Consider the following 21,192-nt stretch of genomic DNA (forward strand, 5'->3'; position numbering starts at 1 on the left):
AATCTATTTTGGTAGACTGCTGTCCTCATCCTGGTGTTATGCTTCGCTAGAAGATTGAGCGCTTGTGATGTCTCATTAGTGATAATCTCAACCACCGCCTGTAATCTTATAATACGGTTGAGCATATAAATAGGGGTTCTATAACCAAAGGTACCATCCTCAGCCCACGTGGCTGGCCCATAATAGTCTATGATACGCTGGGGAGGCCATTCATTATCTTCCCAGGTGCCTATCTCTATGGGTCCCCTTTTCTTCCTATGATTCACATCATACACTTTAACACCTAAAGTCTCACCTGTTTCAATCGGTAACAAGAAGAAGGATGGTTTGAGCATACCCAACACACATGCCCCTTCCCAGTCCTGTGGCAACTCCGAATAGGCTTTCTTACCACAGATCCAGTACAAATTTGCTGGGGCTCTCCAGGTAGATGTGGTGGATAGATCAAACCACACATCCTTTAAATTGGCATATCTAGCAAACGGGTTAGATGGTTCTGAGACATTTGAAGCCGACCACCAAGTTGTATTTTTAGTATCATCATCATAAGCTTTTTGCCCTAGACAAGTTAATTCTCCTACAGAAGTATTATACATTATTCCTTTCCTTGCTATGCAAACATAACCTATGATGGAGGTCTTTAATCTCCACTCAGATTTACCTCTAACACTCATATGATAATCGGCTTGTGTAGATATTAGTTGGTCAACTGCCTCAGAACCGGACATTACCTCCTTTGCTTCCCAAGGCCATTGGTCTCCCATGTTAGTACCTCCACACACATAGCAGTTGGTAACATTAAGACTACCGGCAATACTTTCAGCTAAATCGATGAACAGGTTTTTAGCATTATGGGGGATCTTATTATCTATACTCATCTCTTCATAAAAAGAATGGTATACTTGATGAGTCTGGGAGGATACCGTATCAGTCTCTATTCCTATAAACAATAATGTCCCAGGATCTAAACCCGTCCCGTATATCTGAAACCCAAATAAATTTCCATACTTATCTAGGAACTTGTCGGGGTTATTAATAAGTATATGGACTGGGTTGCATTCCATAGACTTACAATATGGGCTAGTCGGCAACTTAGTCACTATCATGTCTTTGTCTACTGTCTGTCCCCAAGTCGCCCACCCCACACAAGACCAATATGGGCAAAAGTTATAGTCTTTATTTGGGCATCTAGGACTTACATACTTATTTTTACTACTGGGACAAATATATTTATCATTAGATCCATACGTCCTCTCCCATCTAAGATCCCCACATACATTCCACGGCTTTCTACCACTCGATATCGCTTTACACGCATCAAATAGCAGAACACCCGAAGAATGTACGGATTCTAACACCGTCTTATTAATTAGGGTCCCCTGAGGATCTCCATTCCTGAGAGTCAACCAAATTGTACGAGGCTGATACTCCGGACTGAAGCACTTAGGTTCTCCTACTCCTAAATGGCACACACTATAATCTATATTTAAGTATCTACATCTCGATACATCTCCTTTACACTCGTATTGTGAATGCCAAATTAGGGTTTGGGAAATATGGTTACCTGTTCTCGTAGTCTTAATGCATACCTCACAGCTAGGAGTGTCGGTACCTCTACCTTCCTGAATATAAAAACACATGTAAATAAACACAATCAAAAGCACATCTTTCGCCGTCATCCTCAGTCTTCGTCCGTGCGATGGAACCTCAGCTTCCAGGATGTGAGGGCTGCAGGGAATGGAGTTCTGCTCGTCTTCACAGGTGTCCCTTCGAGACTTTCCTGGCTTATACACTATGTGATGGTAAGCGGACAGGCTTTATTATGGCCTTCTCACTCACACCTGTAACAATAAAATTTGTAATCCACAATAATTCCTCGTTACTCCGACTGAGTAGTGCGTTTCAACCGGATCTTGCAGGGATTCTCTGGATCTGCTGTAACTTGCCAAGAATCGACTGCTGCTGGTTTAACCCTGGAGTGATGTATCCACGGAGTCACTTCTGCTACTTTAATCGCTGTAGGGGTAGACAAAAGAACAACATAAGGACCTCTCCACTTGGGCCCTAACGGTACATTATTCCACTCTTTAATCCACACTTGGTCTCCTGGATGATAACTATGAACAGGGGGATAAATATTCACAGGTAATCTATCTTGCACCCATTTCTGTACCTCCTCCATAGTCTTACCCAACTCTACAACCTGCTGCCGGGTAATTCCTTCTCCCAACTGACTCAAGTCCCCCCTTAAGTTACCAAGTACGGGAGGTGGTCGCCCATACATAATTTCAAAAGGAGAGAGGCCCATCCTTCTGGTAGGGGTACTGCGGATTCGCAATAGAGCTATAGGTAAGAGAACGTTCCACTTAAGTTGGGTTTCCTGACACATTTTAGCCAACTGGTTCTTTATAGTTCTATTCATTCTCTCTACCTTACCAGAACTCTGGGGTCTATATGCAGTATGAAGCCTCCACTTTATACCAAGCATATGAGTCAGTTGTTGTAGGCACTGGTGAACAAAAGCTGGACCATTGTCCGATCCTATAGAACAGGGTAGTCCATATCGGGGTATTATTTCTCGTAGCAGGAATCTCACAACTTCTCCTGCTTTCTCTGTACGAGTAGGACATGCTTCTACCCAGCCTGAATAGGTGCACACAATTACCAGCAGGTAACGATGTCCACCCGATTTAGGCATCACTGTAAAGTCTATTTGTAGATCGGACATGGGGAGTCCCCCCATAAACTGGACTCCTGGTGGCTTTACTGGTCCTTGTCTTGCATTATTCTTAGCACACGTTACACATCTGCGTACAATGGCCTGAGTCAAGTTGGACAATCTCGGTATGTAGAAATGTTTCCTGAGAGATTCTTCAGTACTGTCTCTCCCAGAATGTGTCCCATTGTGATAATTTTGGACAATTTCTACCGCTAGCGATGCTGGTATAACTATTCTTCCATCTTCTAGCTGATACCACTTGTTCTCCAAATACTTTCCCGGTTCAGTCTTTAACCACTCCTCTTCTTGAGCTGTATAAACTGGAGTCCATTGAGACAGTGGGGTTGGTATCAGAGCAGCTATATGCCCCACATACTCCTGTCTTCCTGATTCAGCAGCACGCTTAGCTGCACTATCTGCCATCCGATTTCCCTTGGTTACATCACCATCTCCTCTCAGATGCGCTCGACAATGTATGATACCGACTTCTTTCGGCTCCCACACTGCTTCCAATAGTTGTAGGATTTCAGCTGCGTATTTGATTTCTTTTCCTTCTGAATTCAGTAGTCCTCTTTCTTTATACAAAGCTCCGTGGGCATGAGTGGTTAAGAACGCATACTTAGAGTCCGTATAGATATTCACTCTTAAACCTTCAGCCAATTGTAACGCTCGTGTTAGTGCTATCAATTCTGCCTTTTGTGCTGATGTTCCTTTCGCCAGTGGCCGAGCTTCTATCACCTTGTCTATTGTTGTTACTGCATATCCTGCATAGCGGATCCCTTCTTTCACATAACTACTGCCATCGGTATAATATTGAACATCGGGGTTCTGGATGGGAAAATCACGAAGATCTGGTCTACTTGAGAATACTTCATCCATTACTTCCAAACAATCATGTTGACTTTCAGTAGGTTGTGGCAAAAGGGTAGCTGGATTTAAGGTGTTTACAGTCTCTAAATGCACTCTTGGGTTTTCACACAACATTGCTTGATACTTGGTCATACGGCTGTTACTAAACCAATGATTTCCTTTGTAATCCAACAACGTCTGTACTGCATGTGGGACTCGTACATAAAGTTCTTGACCCAGAGTGAGTTTATCGGCTTCAGCTACTAGCAGGGCGGCTGCAGCTACGGCTCTTAGACAAGGTGGAAGTCCGCTGGCCACTGCATCCAGTTGCTTAGACATGTAGGCAACAGGTCTTTGCCATGATCCCAAGTACTGTGTCAATACTCCCACAGCCATTCTTCTTTGCTCGTGTACATATAAGTAGAATGGTCGTGTGTGATCAGGTAGACCTAATGCTGGGGCACTCATCAAAGCCTTCTTCACATCTTCAAATGCCGTTTGCTGTTCTTGGGTCCATAAGAAGGGGTCGTGCTCTGTACCTTTGATAGCTGCGTACAGAGGTTTTGCTAGTATCGCATAGCTGGGAATCCATATCCTACAGAAGCCTGCTGCCCCCAAGAATTCTCGCACTTGTCTTCTATTCTTGGGTATTGGTATTTGGCAGACAGCTTCTTTTCTCTCTGGCCCCATAATCCTTTGACCTTCAGAGATATGGAATCCCAGATACTTGACAGTTGGCAAACACAACTGAGCCTTCTTTCTAGACACCTTGTATCCTGCCTTCCAGAGAATGTGTAGTAGATCGTGCGTTGCTTGCTGACATTTTTCTTTTGTAACTGCTGCTATCAACAAGTCATCTACATATTGTAACAAGACACACTCTCCTGGGATGGACTCGAAATCCAGTAGATCTTGACTTAGGGCTGAGCCAAATAGGGTAGGTGAATTTTTAAACCCTTGGGGCAGTCTTGTCCAAGTCATTTGGCGTTTTGAGCCCGTTACAGCGTTCTCCCATTGGAAAGCGAAAATACATTGACTTTCTGCGGCAATTCGGAGGCAAAAGAAGGCATCTTTGAGATCTAAGACTGTGAAGTAAGTAGCCCCGCCCGGAATTAAAGCAAGCAGGTTATATGGATTGGGTACGACTGGATGTATACTAACAACCGCATCATTGACTGCTCTTAAGTCCTGCACAGGTCGATACTCATCTGTACCGGGCTTTTGAACAGGCAGCAATGGGGTGTTCCAGGGGGAAGTACAGAATTTTAGGATACCATACCGTATGAACTTATCCAGATAGGATTGGATGTTCTTCTTAGCCTTCTGCGGAATGTGATATTGTCTTAGGCTCACTGGATAAACCCCATGTTTCAGTTCAATTTTTATTGGTGGAATATTGCGGGCCAGTCCTGGTGGGTTGTTCTCTGCCCAAACTCCTGGTATGTTAAACAATGTCTCATCACTCCTAGGGTTTTGGCTAGTCAACACTGTATAAAGTCGCCACTCTTCTTCCTTTGGTACGGATAATTCATAATACCTGAAGATAATTCATAATACCTGAAGGTACGGATAAGTCATAATACCTGAAGGTCCATTAAACTTCAAAGATGTTGTTCCATTTGGTAGGAACGTAATCTGCGCTTGTAATTTTGATAGCATATCACGTCCCAGCAATTGGACTGGACATTCAGGCATATAAAGGAATTGGTGTTTTACTACGTGGCCTCCCAATGTACAGAGTCGACTTTTAAGAACCGGTCTTTCAGCACTTCTTCCAGTTTAAAAGGTCGGTAGTGGTAAATGGGACATATACGAAGACTGGGTCAGCGTGTGCCATTTGACCTGCGGCATCGATATAAGCTGACCCGGGATTCAGACGAAGAGGCATCTGATAGTGCTTTAATTGTTGGGCACCAGTCAACTGTCGGGTTTGGATGGGGCTACGTAGGGAGGCGTCAGTCATGGGTTCCGGTCGGGGAGAGATAGGGTATGGGGATGTGGGAGGTTGGTTTTGGGAAAAGGTCGTAAATAAAACACTTTGAGCCGAGCTAGATGAAGCTTGACCGGAAGTCTGAAGTGGCGCCAAATCAGGATATTCGTTTCTAATGGGGGTGGGTTCTGGTTCCGGAAGGGGAGATTTAGTACGAGGGGGGGTGGATCCTGTACTGGAGGAGGAAGCGGAAGTGGATGGGGGTAATGAGGGGAGGGCTGCAGGTCTTCCTGCGTTTGCGTCACTTCCTCTTAACGGAAAGTAAGGGGGCGGCAAAGGGATCTCGGACTCAGGGGGCGTGTCCAAAATGGGCCTAACACCAGTCCTAGTGGACGAACAAGTCCTAGCTACCATGAGGCGACACTGCTCCTCGTGGCATGTCTGGAGCCATTTTGGCGAGTCATTTACGGCCTGTCTCCAACAGTCAATATAAGGAAACTGGCCGTAAAGTTCAGGCCTACCTGATACAGCCACGTGTAAGCGCTGTACCAGAGTTGGATCCAAACTGCCACGTGGCGGCCATGCCGCAACCAAAGTAGGCCACTCCCTAGTACATAAAGTGACCAAACGTACAGGAGACATCTTTACCCCAAAATCACAAACCTTGAATCCCTTTTTAAAATTCTTAACCATACATCCTAAGGGATCCGGAATCGTTGACTGCGACGCACCCATATTTAACAATGGAACGTCGTCGACAACGATTACTATACACGCGTACTATTCAACAGTCACACCCGTTTCCTCTGGCAACAGCACCACGTGGTACGGTTACCAAGTGAAACGTACACAATAACAATAAACACTCAGGGAATTCCCGTACACACACAACTGTTACACCAGTCACTATATAATCAATATTATGCCCTTTGGCGTAACTATACAGTCACCCACGCTATAATTCTCTATATACGAATTACCCGTCTATAACACACCCCAGTAACATCGTCTTTTACAAATAGCGGTTACAGTACGGTTAGCATAGGTCAAAGCACAAGTTAAGGTCACAATACAATTATTAGTGGTTATGGTGTTAAAACATGCAATTGACGACAATGATTAGTACTTATATACAGTGTCAGTAAATATACAGGGTTATGGTACCGTGCACTATAATACAGCAACACACTATTAACACTCTCGCTAGACCGCTGAGCTCGCGCTATCTAACAAGATATACACTTTACTAAACAATCGCTAACACATTTACAATTCCCAACTAAACTATTGGCCAGTACCTTGAATGGACTACCTAAAAACAATCTACATACGTTTTGGTTAGCCACACTGCCCAATCACCACATATATAGCGAGCTAGAGAACCGAATTTACACAGGCGCCTCTTAGTCGCACTATACAACGAGCTAGAGAACCGAATTTACACAGGCGCCTCTTAGTCGTACTATCAAAAGTCTAGTGGGTTCCAAATTTACACGCCTTCCCACTTAGCCCAGATAGGATGAGAACTAGCGAACCGAATTTACACAGGCGCCGCTTAGTCTCCCGGTCCCTCCGACCTAGCGAACGTAATATACACCCTAGAACGCTAGTCTAGACAAGACACCGGTGTCCGGCTAGGGCTATTTACACCAGGACCCCGCCTGACTAACCAAATCAAACGGTCTGACTAAAGAGCGTTCGATCGAGCGGTGCGCCTTCGCTCCTTCCCTCCGACAGAGGGGGCAGATACAGATTCAAAAACCCCTTTGGGCCTACCGCACAATCGGTATACCCCTAGCGGGTCCTGCCGTCTAAAACAGCAGTTGTCTTACCTCCTCGTTCCTGAACCTGAGTTCACACTCATCGACGGGGACACCCCAGCACTTCTCACGTAGAGGCCGATGATCTCCTGGACAACAGACCAGTGGCGCCGAGACGAAGGGAGGTCCACGCAGAAGTTCAGGGGTGCAGCCGTAGAGAACGTGGGCAAAGATAGACCGTCTCACGCCTCTGCCTCTCAGCTACCGTTGAACGATGAGCTTCCCGGCCAATGCACCAAATGATACCGGAGAAACTGACGGAAGCCAAGCACAGAGAGATGGACACAGGTTTCTTCAGGAAGGAAGAGATTCTTTATTGGATCACCGATCGGGACTCAGAGGGACTAGCGTCACCAAAATACAGCAAATTCTGAGCCCCGGACAATAGTGCAGGCTCCTTATATAGGCATGTAACTCCTCCCATATTAAGCTCCACCCGCACATTCCCTTGACCAATCAACACAAATAAGAATTAACTTCCTGTTTGACCGCATGGCTTGTCCAGCACAATGGAGGAGGGGGAATACTACATCCTGTATTCTTGCACATGCTCCGTACACTACTGATCGTATCTTGCCTCGTGCAACCAACTGATCGATACGTCAGCATATGCACGTACACATGCCACGTGGTAATCTCGGCCTACTAAATTTATTTTTACCGAGATTCCACCACACCAGGTAGCCAACAGTCTGAACAACTATTTTGGGAGCACACGTAGCCCTCCACTTTTTGTGAAGTATGGCTCCCATGATGCTCAGCTAAGCTTAAACATTTGGAGTAGTGTCACTGAATTTCATTTGCTGTGAATTGTGGCTCAAATTACACTCAGCCAGCCAACCGACTGCATAAGGAATAAGGAAGAATATGGCTCTCCATTGGCTTGTTGCTTTAACAGGATGTGATGTCATAATCAGGAACAGGTGCTACAGATATCACGGCTGTGCATGTTAGGAGCAGGTGGCTCTCTAGTTTGTGTGTAGTATGGTCACCATGAGGCTCAGCCATCCACAATTAAGAGCTAGGTGACAGCAGCAATAACACTTTAGTAGCTTTAGAGTGCTCAGCTAACCTTTTTGGTTGCCTTAGTCTCATTGCATCTCTTCTCCACATTATGTAAAGTACCAGAGATTAGTCATCACTGCCCCAAATCGAAAATGAATCCTCCCCCCACTCACTTTCCTTTTTTGCAACCATTCATGTTATGGGCCTGGAATAGCTTTCCTGTTGGAATGCTGGAACTTAGCCTATGTTATGACACATAGATTTTAACATGTCTTCCTCGTACTGTGATTAGTCTTGGCATGCTTTTCATTCTTTTATGATTCATATTATGCAGTAAGTAGACTTGGAGATTCGTTTTGGTCCAAACTGCGATTTGTGAGGATTTGGGCAGATCAGGTGATCAGTAAAATTCCCGAACTACGAGCTAAAATATATCGGACCAACCGAGAAGCGCAATGGCTGAGTATGTTCGTTTTAATTTGTGATGCAGAATTCTGTCCATGGCACCAAAAAAAAAATAGGGATGGTTACTAATTGTTGACTTTATTCACATATTAATTGAAAAGTAAGCAATAGAGGAGCACTATATTTATATATAAATATAGATTTCTTTTTTATTTTATGTTATTTTATTACTGCTCCTTCAGTTTTTCTCTCAATTGGTTACATTTTCTTACGTTATCTCTGAACCAAATGGTGGGAAAATGCTCTTATCAGTGCACTGCAACATATATGTACCATTCTCATTACATTTGTATTTTGCAGTACACTGATTGGCCCATTTATGTGCCATTTTGGTTCGTCTAAATCATTTCTCGGATTTGGTTTTCCGGTACTGAAATTCTGGTGAGACGAACCGACATATGATAAAAATTTGAGTGTCCCCAAAAAAAAAATTCCTCTTTTGGAGGGAAATGGTTTGGCCTAACTGAATCTACTCGCCATGCCTAAAAAGAACCGAGAGGTCCTTGCAGCATAGTTAAATAATGAAAAAGTGTTCCTCTATCACACGGCTCGCCGCTGTGGCACTGAATGGGTTAATTTTACTATGCAACGCATATTTTGGTTCACAGACTTTTTTAGTTGTGTGAGAATTAAAGGATTTACCCTTAAAAATAATACTGTTTCCTGCTTAACGCCAACTATTACATTGAAATTGGCGTACATGGTTGTATGCTTTTAATAGTGTTTTTGGTTATATATGTGGCATGTTTAAAACTGGTGCTGCTGATGAGTTCGTAATTAGCTAGTAAATAGAAAACCTTTTTATTTATTTTTTGCCTGCTTTCAATTACTGAATTTCTTTTTAGCGAGCTACCATTTCCCAGAGAGTCTAGTATGTTTCATTTTTATTAAAAAAAGTTTCATTTTGTGTGGGAAGAAATAGTTATGGTTTAAAAAGGTTCCTTGCTGTGTAGTTCCCTTTGATGTCAAGGGGACGCACAGCTTTTTAGGGTTAGTGCGTTTTTACCTCTTATGTACAGACAAAGTTGACATTGTTTACCAGCTTTTCTCTCTTCCATGTGGAAATTAGCCTACAAGTCAACTGCTGTCATGTGTGATCAAAATCCTGGACTGTACTTGCAGCAAAGTCTCCGTGAGTTACTAACTTAAAGGATCACTTTAGGGTCAGGAACACAAACATGTATTCCTGAACCTATAGTGAAAACCCATCATTTAGGTGGCTTGAAACCCTTCCCCCCCACCATAGCCCCCCTCAGAATGGGTTAAAACTCACCTTATTTTCAGCTCTCCACGGGTCTGCCGGCGCTGGCCCCGACCCCTTGGTGACATCATCAAAATTGTTGCTTTTTAGCCAATCCAATGTTTTCCCATGAAGCAAGCATTGGATTGAGTAAAATTGGCAAGGGGGCAGGCCAAACACCGTTTTGGCCAATCAGCACCGCCTCATAGAGATGCATTGATTCAGTGTCTCCGTGCAGAGCGTGGGGACACTGAACGGCAGGGCTGCTTACTGTGCAACCTTGAGCCAGGAAGCCCCTCCAGTGGCCATATAAGGAGTGGCCACTTGGAGGTGTCCCTAGGGGCAATGTAAACACTGCCTTTTCTCTGAAAAGGCAGTGTTTACATGAAAATGCATGAAGGGAGCTATTATATTCACCAGAACAACTACATTAAGCTGTAATTGTTCTGGTGACTATAGTGTCCCTTTAAGGCCATTGTTAGTACTACTGAGTAGAAATGGAAAATGTGTTAGAATACTGTGACAAGTAAAGACATTTTAGTATTCTTTGATAAACGAAATCTGAAAAATAGGATCAGAATGATACATAAGGTTTAAAGTCAGATTTCTGACTTTAAAACTTATGACTACACGCATATTAGGGAAGCAGGGGTTTAATTTACTGATACATATTAAAGAAGAATTCGCAAAAAAAAAAACGCAGGGACACCGTCTCTGATAGTCCGATGGCCAGGGAGGGGGAGGTAAAAGTGAGATTTGCTTAGCTGAACCTGTCCCCTCGCTGGTGCGGCCATCTTTCTCCGGCCAGTCGCCTTTAGCAGGAGCCGACGTCATTGCTGAACTCTCGCGCATGTGTGAGATTACAGCATTGAGGTCTATGAAAGTTCCCGTGAGAATGCGGAAACCTCCATTCATGGCGACAATTCCGCAGCCGTCAGGATTGACACTGTAGCTCCACCCAGTTTGTAAGAAGGTCAGGCGGAGGAAATATACAGAGACAAAGTAGTCCCTACGTTGTCTCTGTATATCTCTTGACTGTGTTGGAATTTCTTTCTTTATGAAATACAGTTTTTTTGGGGTGGGGGTGTGGTGACAGTGCCGCTTTAAAAATAATAAGTAATACATTTTGCGATAGGTTCAGTAATGGTAGAATGGTATGTGCATATTTTGCGATAGCTACAGGAATGGTAGATTGGTACGTGCTGGGGCATATGCCATAGACAAGTGAGGATTTCAGTGGAATTAAAGATGTGTCTGTGATTTCTATGTGATAGGTAGATAGAGAGCTACGTCTTCTGCTCTCAGTGCATTGGAAAGAGTAGGGGGTTATGTGTCTATGCTTTTTGGAGATAAGGATTATATGTTTCCACAGGCTCTGTCAGTTTTCCCAGCATTGCCATGTCCCCTTCTAGCCGACATGCTCCTGTTTGTGTCTCTTGCTGTCCCCCGAACACTGCTAAATATACCCTCCCAGGTTGCAAAGGCTGCAGGATTCCTGTAACCTGAGCCTGAGGCTCCGGGGAGATCTCTCCGAGAGTGGAGCAGTATGTCTGCTCCAGACCCTACCGGGGCTGTCTCCATCATGGACCCCCAACCCAAAATCCAGCGTCCTGTCTTGGTGAGGCACCTTCTTTCATATTTCTATATCGGTGAATCCTTCTGTTTGCTTCCCTAACATCTGTTTTCTTTCAAGATGCTTGCTGTGCAATATTTCTATGCCTGTCTTCTCTCGTAAGGATTCAACATCTAACCCTTTATTCTAATTCTCTAACTCCCTTCTGCATGGTGTGATTTGGGTAGGGGTCTCTCGGTACTATGGTTCTGTGTGTAGTTGTCTGTGGGGTTATATTTAGGTTTCTTATTTATACTTACTCTATTTGTGTTCTCTGTGACTTGTTATGAATGGGGGTAATGAGTTTCTGGTTCCTAGATTCAGTATGGCTAAGAATAAATGTATTACCGTAATTAACCATTACAAGACAACTATTGTAATATCTATCTATATATATATATATATATATATATATATACATACATATACAGTAGAATTGTGGAACCTGCCTAGTTAAAAAAGTATGATTAGATCTTTTAGAAACAAATCTATTGCCCCTGTTAAAACAATAGAACCTTAGTGCCGAGGGCAACAGAAAACACCTTGCGAGGGACATCTTGGGCCTCCAGTCACAGAGCCTGTGTGGTACAGAGATATCAAATGATAACCGAGATGCGTGTGCTTGTATAAGAGACTATCCAGTTTATTACACCTACTTTTACAGAGCACTGTTACAGCTGGCAGATTATAAATATGCCTTCTCAGCGGTATTCGCTTACTCTCTCCAGAAGCCTGATTCAGTCCGGTGTGTCTAAATGAGAAAAATATTTCTCTAATGCTAAAGATATATGTGAACTAAACTTACTGTCAGTAATACTCACCAGGAATTCTACTCAGCGGTGTTGCTACATCGGGCTGCCCTGGACTGGAGTCCCAAGATGGCTCCTTAGACGCCCCAGTTTAGGTTTTACCAACATTTTATTGTTGCCCCTTAAATCCTTTAACTGTAAGTGTACGATTTGTAATATTGAGATAGAAAAAAGCCCCTTCAATTCCTGCTTTTCCACTTACCCTTCTACTGTTCCTCAGTTATGTATTACAAATTATGTAATTCTGTTATGATTTAACACATGAGACAGCTACAGAGGGGACTTTCCCCTTCATCTTTTTACCACCTAGGTGACTTTTAGAATTCATTTTTAAATGAAATCTATGTAAAAAAAAAAATAGACAAACTCATGCCTACTTAAATAAATAACAGGATCCGACAGCCATATAAATGTATCTTTGGTTGGACAGTGTTTTAAAAAATCGACAGTCTCTATGGTCTTCCCAGCTTCACTCCCTGCACAGAAACAGTAAAGACCATAGAGACTATCTGTCTGTTTTCAAACACTGTCTGACCCAAGGTGTATGAATATGGCTGACGGGTCTTGCCATATACTAAAGGTACGGATAATAGTTCTCATTTTTTTTTTTTTAAAGTATACTTTATTTTATTTTATTTTTTAAACAAAAAAAAACATTCTGTTTTATTTAAAAAACTTGATGAAACGACCATTATATTAAAAAATATTGTTGAGGTGACAGTTGTGCAATAAGCAAATAGACCACATATATAATTAAATCTGTAACCTTGTAACAGGGTTAATATTTCTGCTAATGCTTTCATGAACATAATTGAAGGGAAATATTAATGTTCTGTCTTCTTGTCTGCACATGTTTTGAACTACTGTTGTTTCTCAAAAGCTGGCTAGGGATTATGGGAGTTCTGGGCAGCTATTTTTGGATTTTCCCACTAGGGTCTGACGGGGAAATATAAAGAGATTTAAGTGGCGGAAGACTCGACCCTGGATTGTAATAGAGATAGAGAGAGTTAAAGGGATACAGGTACTATAATGCCAGGAATGCAAAGCTGTGGTCCTGGCACTATAGCTCCCAATGCCTCCCCCCTCTCTGTTTGTGGAAAATAAAGAGTTAAAACATTTAATTTTGTTTTCTTCATGCAGAGTGTGAGGACGTCCAACGTCAGTTACCGTACCAAAAGTCCGTTAACAGCCAGGTAGCGCCTCCAGTGGCAGTCTGGTAGACAGAACGGGGGCAGACTTAGTGCTGAAATTTAAACATTGCAGTTCTCTGGAAGTGCAATGTTTAACATTGCAGCACTTAGTGCAATGGGGACACTGCACCCAGACCACTTCAATAATCTGGTGGTCAGGGTGCCTATTGTGTCCCTTTAAGGCGGATAACTCAGAATAGACTGAAATGAATATACAGCTGTGTGTGAAATTTGAAAATTATAAATAAGATAAAGGACTGATTATATAGCTTCTGGCGTTTGTGTGGTTAACTGGATTTGAAAGATAGAAATGAAATGGGGATGCAGAAATGAAATGGCAATGCTGGAGATTAAAAGTAACACTGGAGATCTATGAATTTTGGCACTGATAATGACATGGCGGAGGTGCCCATGAATTGGGAAACGGAGAGGAAATAGGGAACTGGACATGGCATTTTATTGAAAATCAGATGTGGAAGCTGGAGATGAGATGAAGCACTGGAGTGGACATGTGTACTCCGAGAGGTTTGAGATATGATGGGAGGAAAGATGGGGAGGCTGGAGATTTAATGGGGGTCTGGAGATTAAAATACCTAAACCTGGGGGGCGGAGTTAACTGCCGAGCAGGAAAGTCGCACAGCACATGGGCTCCCGCTACACTAGCCAACAAACTATAAAAAATAGCCGTTTTCCACCTCTAAACCGGCAACCTCTTCGGCTCAGGAGAGAGACAGGCAATTCGCCATCAAGATGGGGCGCAAAACGAAGAAGCCCAGACCGGATAAACCGAGACAGGGCCCCAACATTGCGGAACTCTTGCGGCAAACGCAGGGGGCGTCTAGGCCCAAAATGGCCGCTTACCCTGAAACCTTCTCTGAACTCTCGGATGACTTCTCCTCTGGGGAGGAAACGCCAGACCTACCCCAGATGGCAGCACCTCAGCCGACTGTCCGGGTAGCAGACACCTCTCCGGTAACAACGGAGGTCCTTAAGTCTCTATTAGCCGACCTTCAAAAAACTCTCCAAACGGACATGGCGTCCCTCCGGGCCGACATCCAAGGCCTAACGGGAAGAATCGGAACTCTGGAGGCATCTACAACTACCCACACATCACAGATCGCTGCACTACAGCGAGAGGTGCAAAGCCTCAAAAGCCAGAACGCAAGGCATGAGTGCCAGTTCGCAGCCATAGAGGACGCAAGGCGGGCCCAAAATTTAAAAATCAGAGGCATCCCGGAAGATATTCAGGCCGCGGAGCTCCCGCATATGCTAAGGCGGCTACTAACGGCACTGTTACCGCCGCGACAAGCCAAAGCAGCTCAGCTGGACGGCTTCTTCCGAGCTCCGAAACCGGCAAAGGCACCTACCACGGCACCCCGAGACCTCATCATACGCTTCCAGCACCACAGAGACAAGATGGCGGTCGTCGCAGCAACCAGGGAATGCTCCCCTTACAAGTTTGAATCGATGTCCCTCTCGTTCTACGCTGACCTAACCGGTAGTACACTCGCTTGGCGCCGGTCGTTCAAGCCATTTACAAAGCTGCTGCAACAGCAAGAAATGCCATACAGATGGCTGAAGACACGTGCCATATGGCTCCAGAAGGGTGAGACCAGCTACACTATAAGCTCCCTTGAAGACGCGACAGCTCTGCTACCCACCCTGGGCCTGCCTACAGACTCTCTTCAACCTACGGAGAACCTAACAGAGCCTACTCCGACTCACCAGTGGAACCCTGACCGAGTAAAACCCTTTGTCCCACGCAGAGCGGAACGGAACCGAACTGAGGCTACAGCAACCTGAAGCAACCAAGCCCTGATGTGGACTCTTTGTTGACCCATTGGACTATCTTCACAATAAGGTACGGCCCGCATAGCTCCACACACATACTCTGACCCGAACAGGGACCCACCGCCACGACTGACCTCAGACTAGCTAAAGGCTCTAACGGGCCGAGGAACCCAACCGAGTCGGTGAGTCCCCATCACAGAACCGGGCACACACCCCTAGCCACGAGATAACACGTACTAGACCGAGACAAAAATATAAAAAGTGTGAGTATTAACAGGCCACACAAATGTAAATTGATATTGTTGAATTAATTTCTGGCACAAGCTGTTGTGGCTGTGCAATGCTGTATGTTCCTCTTTGCACAATCAAAATAAAGAATTAAAAAAATAAAAATAAAAAATACCTAAACCTGAGAGGGGTGAAAGCAGAGTTGGTGGGGACAGAATTGAAGATACGCTGCAGGCTTGAGAGGAGATGAGCCAGGAGGAATGAAGGAGTAAGAATTGGGAGGATATGAGATAATGCTGGATAAGTTGGGAGAGATGAAGAGGTTTGAGGGGATGGATGATGTGATGTCGATATATGTTTTATGTGTGTCATAGGTCAGATAGGTGCAATAAAGTTAAAGGGACACTATAGAACAGAACAACTTTAGCTTAATGAAGCAGTTTTTATGTAAACCACTGTGTTTATGCAGCCTTAGTCACACCTCCCTTGTCTATGGAAAATGATTGATGATCTCAGCCATGGGGGCCGGGCCAACCACTACGAGACCGACGTGGAACAAAAAAGGTAAGTAAACTGTTCCCAATGCAATCGGAGGGATACCATTTACCTAAATAGTTAGTTTAACATTATAGTGTTAGGAATATATGTTTGTAAAAAGCATTACACCAGTCCTGCATTCATCATTATTATCATTATCAGCTATCTCAGATTAGTAGACGCATGATTATAAAAGCAGGACGAATCAGAATATTTTGCTACGTATCTACACACATTTCAAAAAAACATATGTTTGATGGTGAAAAACATACTAAATGGACACTCTTGGCCCCATAATAACTTCATCGCAATTAAGTTGTTATGGTGTGAGGAGATCCTGGGTGCTGGAATGCAAACAGAGGCTTTAAGCTTGTGCCTGATCACTCTGTTCCTGTACTTTCACTCTAAGCCTGAAGCATCAATCAGGACACCTTGGACCAGACACTGTTTATAGGCTGAGAGCATCATATGAAGCTCTCATCCTTTCAGAGTCAGCTGACATTGATCAGAAGAGCGATCAAGTGGCTGTTTGAAGTCTTTGGTGTTACACCGTTTGTTAATGGTTAAACCCATTCAGGTAAGCTGGTGCTGGGGACCTCCTTGTACTAAAAGAACTTGATTATGATGAAGTTATTCCGATATTCAGAGGGGTCCTTTAAATACTACCACAGGCAATAATGTCAGCCTTTAGAGTGCTTATAGTATGGATTGTTATTTATTTATTAATTTATTTAAAAAAAATAAAATCTTTATTTTGCAGCAGGTATAACACGTGTATCAAATAAGTCAAACAACATATGCTTAGCATAGTACAGTTTTGATAGCAAACATATCAGCGATTTAACACCTATTTTTAAATTTATGTTGAAGATAGCTTCGGTGAAGAGAGGTCGATATACAGTAGCTTATAATCAAGTGTAGAGCATGACAGACATCCGAGACCACTAACCATAACATACATAGCATAACACGTTGTATCAGGAGCGTATATGTGTGTAGGCTATGTGTCTGCCAGTTTGCCTGCTTGTATGGAGATACTACCTGGAGATGTACTCCGAGAAGTGTATCTGGGCTGCCTGTCTGTTGGCAAGTGTCTGTGCGTGTTCTAGCCCAAGTGGGAATTAAATGAGCTCCATGACCCCGAAGGGGGGTTTGTTGTGTGCTTTAGAAACTGTTCCTTAGAATGGTACATAACTTAGGTTCTGCTGTGTTCTCTAGAGGGCATTTGACCTGTATAGGTCCTTACCACGGTGGTGTGGCACAAGCAGAAAAACATATATAACGAAAACTAACTGCATCTGAAACTTAAAGACTGGGTTAACTGTTAATATAGTATTGGAAAGTCCGCTGTAAAATCCCTGCGTGATAGGGCATTTGCTGAGCAGGGCCTCTTCCGTCTGCACCTCATCCTGGAGCGGAGGGACCAGCTGGTGTGAAGACGGTGACATTTTTCAAACCCCACTGATGAGTGGGTCTGCCAGTCCCGGATGTGGCACAGGTGGTTATCCCCAGTGCTAGTAAAAAGCTGTCTGCATTGGACGGAGATGTCAACTTGTGGCGTGTATCATTTTGCTCGACCATAAGGGATCGTGGGGACCCCCACTTGTATGGGATGTTTGCCGCTCTCAGCTGGCTGGTCACCTCCTTAAATGTAGCACGCCATTGCAGCGTTGCTCTGCTGAGGTCATGATAGAAGTTTAAAACATGTTGCTCAAACATAAATGGTGCGTGACCTTTGACCTGTGAGAGGAAGGTGTCCTTGTCGGATAGTGAGCTGAAGCCCAGAATCACATCCCTTTGTGGCCACTGTGGGTCAGGCTGCTTCTGATAAGTGGCTTTGCCGCTGCGGGCTTGTCACAGAAGGTCTGCCAGGTCCTGATCCTTGTCTTCCGAGGCTGAGTCAGAGCCGCATGGTGAGTCAGGGAGCAGGTCCGCCATCTTAGGCCTACTCGGTTGTGAGAGCATGAGGCCGATATCTCAGGTTTGACCCCCGCTTGGACTTCAAGTTTTACGGGAATGCTTCCACATGATCTCTCCCGGTGCGTGGGTTATTTTGTGTCTCCGTAGAGGGTGTATAGGCAGTCGGTTTCCCCATCTCTCTGCCGGAGCCCAGAGTGCTTGCGACCACTCAGCTTGCTGGCTAGCTCCGCCCCTGGATTGTTATTTAAACAGAATTCCTACTCAAATGTTTTCTAAACTACAATTTTTAGGGCTTTAAAACCTTTCAGTGTTGGCTACTATCTCTACTGAAAGCATGTGATCACTAAGAAATTACAGAGTTGGGGAGACTGTTGGAGAGCTGATTGATTCATTTAGTAGAGGAAATTGATGTTGCTAGGTTTTGGAATTGTGTTCAATGTTTCAGACTATAAAATTCTAGGGTTTGGTCTGTCTGCTTGTTGTTTTTGACTGTGGATGGGAGATGACTTTTTAAGATGTTACTTCATATTACAGAGGGGGGGGGGGGGGTGCAAAAAAAAGTGTTTTTTAATGCACAAAATCAACAATTGCAATGTCCCTGAAAGTGTTTGTAAGCGGAGGTAGGTATAGCGAGGTGTAGTGAAAGCATAGTAAATATGACCAGATTAAATGATTGTGTTGCATAGGACAATTATGAAAAATAGTAAAAAGTCAGCTAGTCACCACTCTCCCAAACTTAAAAAGTTGTATTCTTGATTATATTTCCTGATTATAAACAAGCGATCCTATCCAAAGCTTTTTCTTTTTTTTTTTTTTTTAATCTTTCACTATAATAATTTCTACCACATCTGCTGGAAGCCTTTTCCATGCATCTATAACTCTTTTTGTAAACAATGATTTTTTTTCTGACATAATTCATAAATATCCCTCCCTCTGACTGCAAGTTATATACTGATCAGCTACAACATTCAAACCACTGACAGGTGAAGTGAATGACATAGAATATATTGTTACAATGGCACCTGTCAAGGGGTGGGATGTATTGAGCAGCAAGTGAACAGTCCGTTCTTGAATTTCATGTGTTAAAAGCAGGAAAATTGGACAAGAGAAAAGATCTGAGTGACTTTAACAAGGGCTAAATAGTGATAGCTAGACGACTGGGGCAGAGAATTTTCAAAACGGCAAGCCTTGTGGGGTTTTCCTGGTATGCAGTGTCTAGTACCTAATAGAAGCGATGGACAACCTATGAACTAACATCATGGTGATGGTCATCCGAGGCTCGTTAATGCACATGGGCAGCAAAGTTGGCTTGTGTGGTACAATCACACTGAAGAGCTACTGTAGCTCAAGTTTCTTATAAATGTAATGCTGACAATGATAGAAAGGTGTCAGAACACACAGTCAGGGATGTCGAATGTGTATTGCTTGACACTCTGACTCAGTGAGTGCCAGGACCGCGATGAGCAGATAATGAAGTCCTGTCTGTGGTCTAGTAACATGGAATGTGCTGAATGTATTGGTTAGAGTTATATCTAGATGAGAGACAAATATGCTTTACCCTAACAGTGTTAGGCTTCCTGCACATTGTTCAAATATAGAATTAAGAGAAACTGGCAAGATATTTTACAAATGTATGCATGCTTGCCCTTCTTGTTTACTTTCTTGCAAATTGTGTCTATTCTTATTGAAGGAATCACTGTCCCTGTTACCTCTGTAGAAGGTTCCATCTTTTCTTCTTTTTACTCCCCCTGGCTATCTTTAGGTTGTTGGTTGATGTCATCTCCACAGTTGCACCAAGAAATATAACCCCTTACTGGGCCACCATGAGTCCAGGATAATTCACCAGGAATGTTAAGTGGGGGGCAAAACAGAGCACTACAAGCAGTACGCACAGCTAGCACAAACACTACACACAGCTAGCACACATACACAGTCACTAAATACAGCCAACACACACCACAGACTCACTACGCACACATTATATACATCCAGTACACACCACTCTCACTACATACACACACCAGTACACATCTCACATACACACACAATACACCCAGCTGAAATACACAACACACACTCATTACACCTAGCCACCACACACACCCTATGGGCGAGGCACTAAACTCCAAATTTTCGCAAATTAAATCTGAATGGCAAAATGAATGCAAAAATAGCCAGTTGTGGGGACGGGGCCTGTATGTTACTACCAATATGCACAACAACAAAAAATAGCCAGTTATATTATAGAGTATTTTTCCAGATTACACATTTTGGCCTTAGGTTTTCCATGCAGATGTTATTTGGCAAAATTCTGAGTTTTGTGAATAACCCCTTTCTATGTCTAGGCAGTGTTATGTTCTGGGCAATGCTCTACAGCAGTGGTTCCCAACCCAGTCCTCAAGTACCCCTAACAGTCCAGGATTTAGGGATTACCTAGTTTTGTCTATGATGTTTTTAGAAAGAAAAGAAAAACACGTTAGACACAACAAGGTAATCCCTAAATCCTTGACTGGTAGGGGGTAATTGAGGACTGGGTTGGGAACCCCTGCTCTACAGGAAAGCCTCTGGTCCTTGCATGTAACTTTGTCATGCCACCTTCGTGATTGTTGCAGACCACGTACAGCCCTTCATGGCAATGGTGTTCCCTGATGGCAGTGGTCTCTTTCAGCAGGAAAATGGACAATGCACCCTGCCACACTGCAATAATTGTTCGGGAATGGTTTTAGGAAGGTGACAAAGAGTTCAAGGTGTTGCCATGGCCTACAAATTCACGATTTGAGCATCTGTGGTATGTGCTGGAAAAACAAATCCGATCCATGGAGGCCCCACCACACAACTTGCAGGACTTAAAGGATCTGCTGCTAATGTCTTGGTGCCAGATAGCACAGATCAGACGTCCTTCCCCCACGCATCACAGCTGTTTTGGAATCACGAGTGGAACCTGTAGATGGTTTCGATATTGTGGCTGATCAGTGTATTCTCTTTATTTTGCAGCAACAAAGCAAAAAATCCTGCCCTCATACCTTTGTTACCCCTATCCATTCTCTTCTCCAAGCTTTACATATTTAGGGCTTACA

General features: G+C 43.7%; 1 protein-coding gene across 5 annotated transcripts in view; it reads left to right on the forward strand.

The window, feature by feature from the left end:
- Positions 1 to 21,192, forward strand: part of CACNB1 (calcium voltage-gated channel auxiliary subunit beta 1) — a 78,194-nt gene that overhangs the window by 13,732 nt on the left and 43,270 nt on the right. The window contains exon 1 of one of the 5 annotated variants that reach the window (XM_063455794.1): positions 11,506 to 11,646. The exons of the other annotated variants lie outside the window; for them this stretch is intronic. Within the exon in view, the coding sequence (XP_063311864.1) occupies positions 11,575 to 11,646 (72 nt within the window). The 5' untranslated portion in view covers positions 11,506 to 11,574. Of the gene's footprint in view, positions 1 to 11,505; positions 11,647 to 21,192 lie in introns of those variants that run through there. 5 annotated transcript variants of the gene reach the window in all.

This window comes from Pelobates fuscus, chromosome 5 (genome assembly GCF_036172605.1).
Source record: "Pelobates fuscus isolate aPelFus1 chromosome 5, aPelFus1.pri, whole genome shotgun sequence".
NCBI lineage: Eukaryota > Metazoa > Chordata > Amphibia > Anura > Pelobatidae > Pelobates > Pelobates fuscus.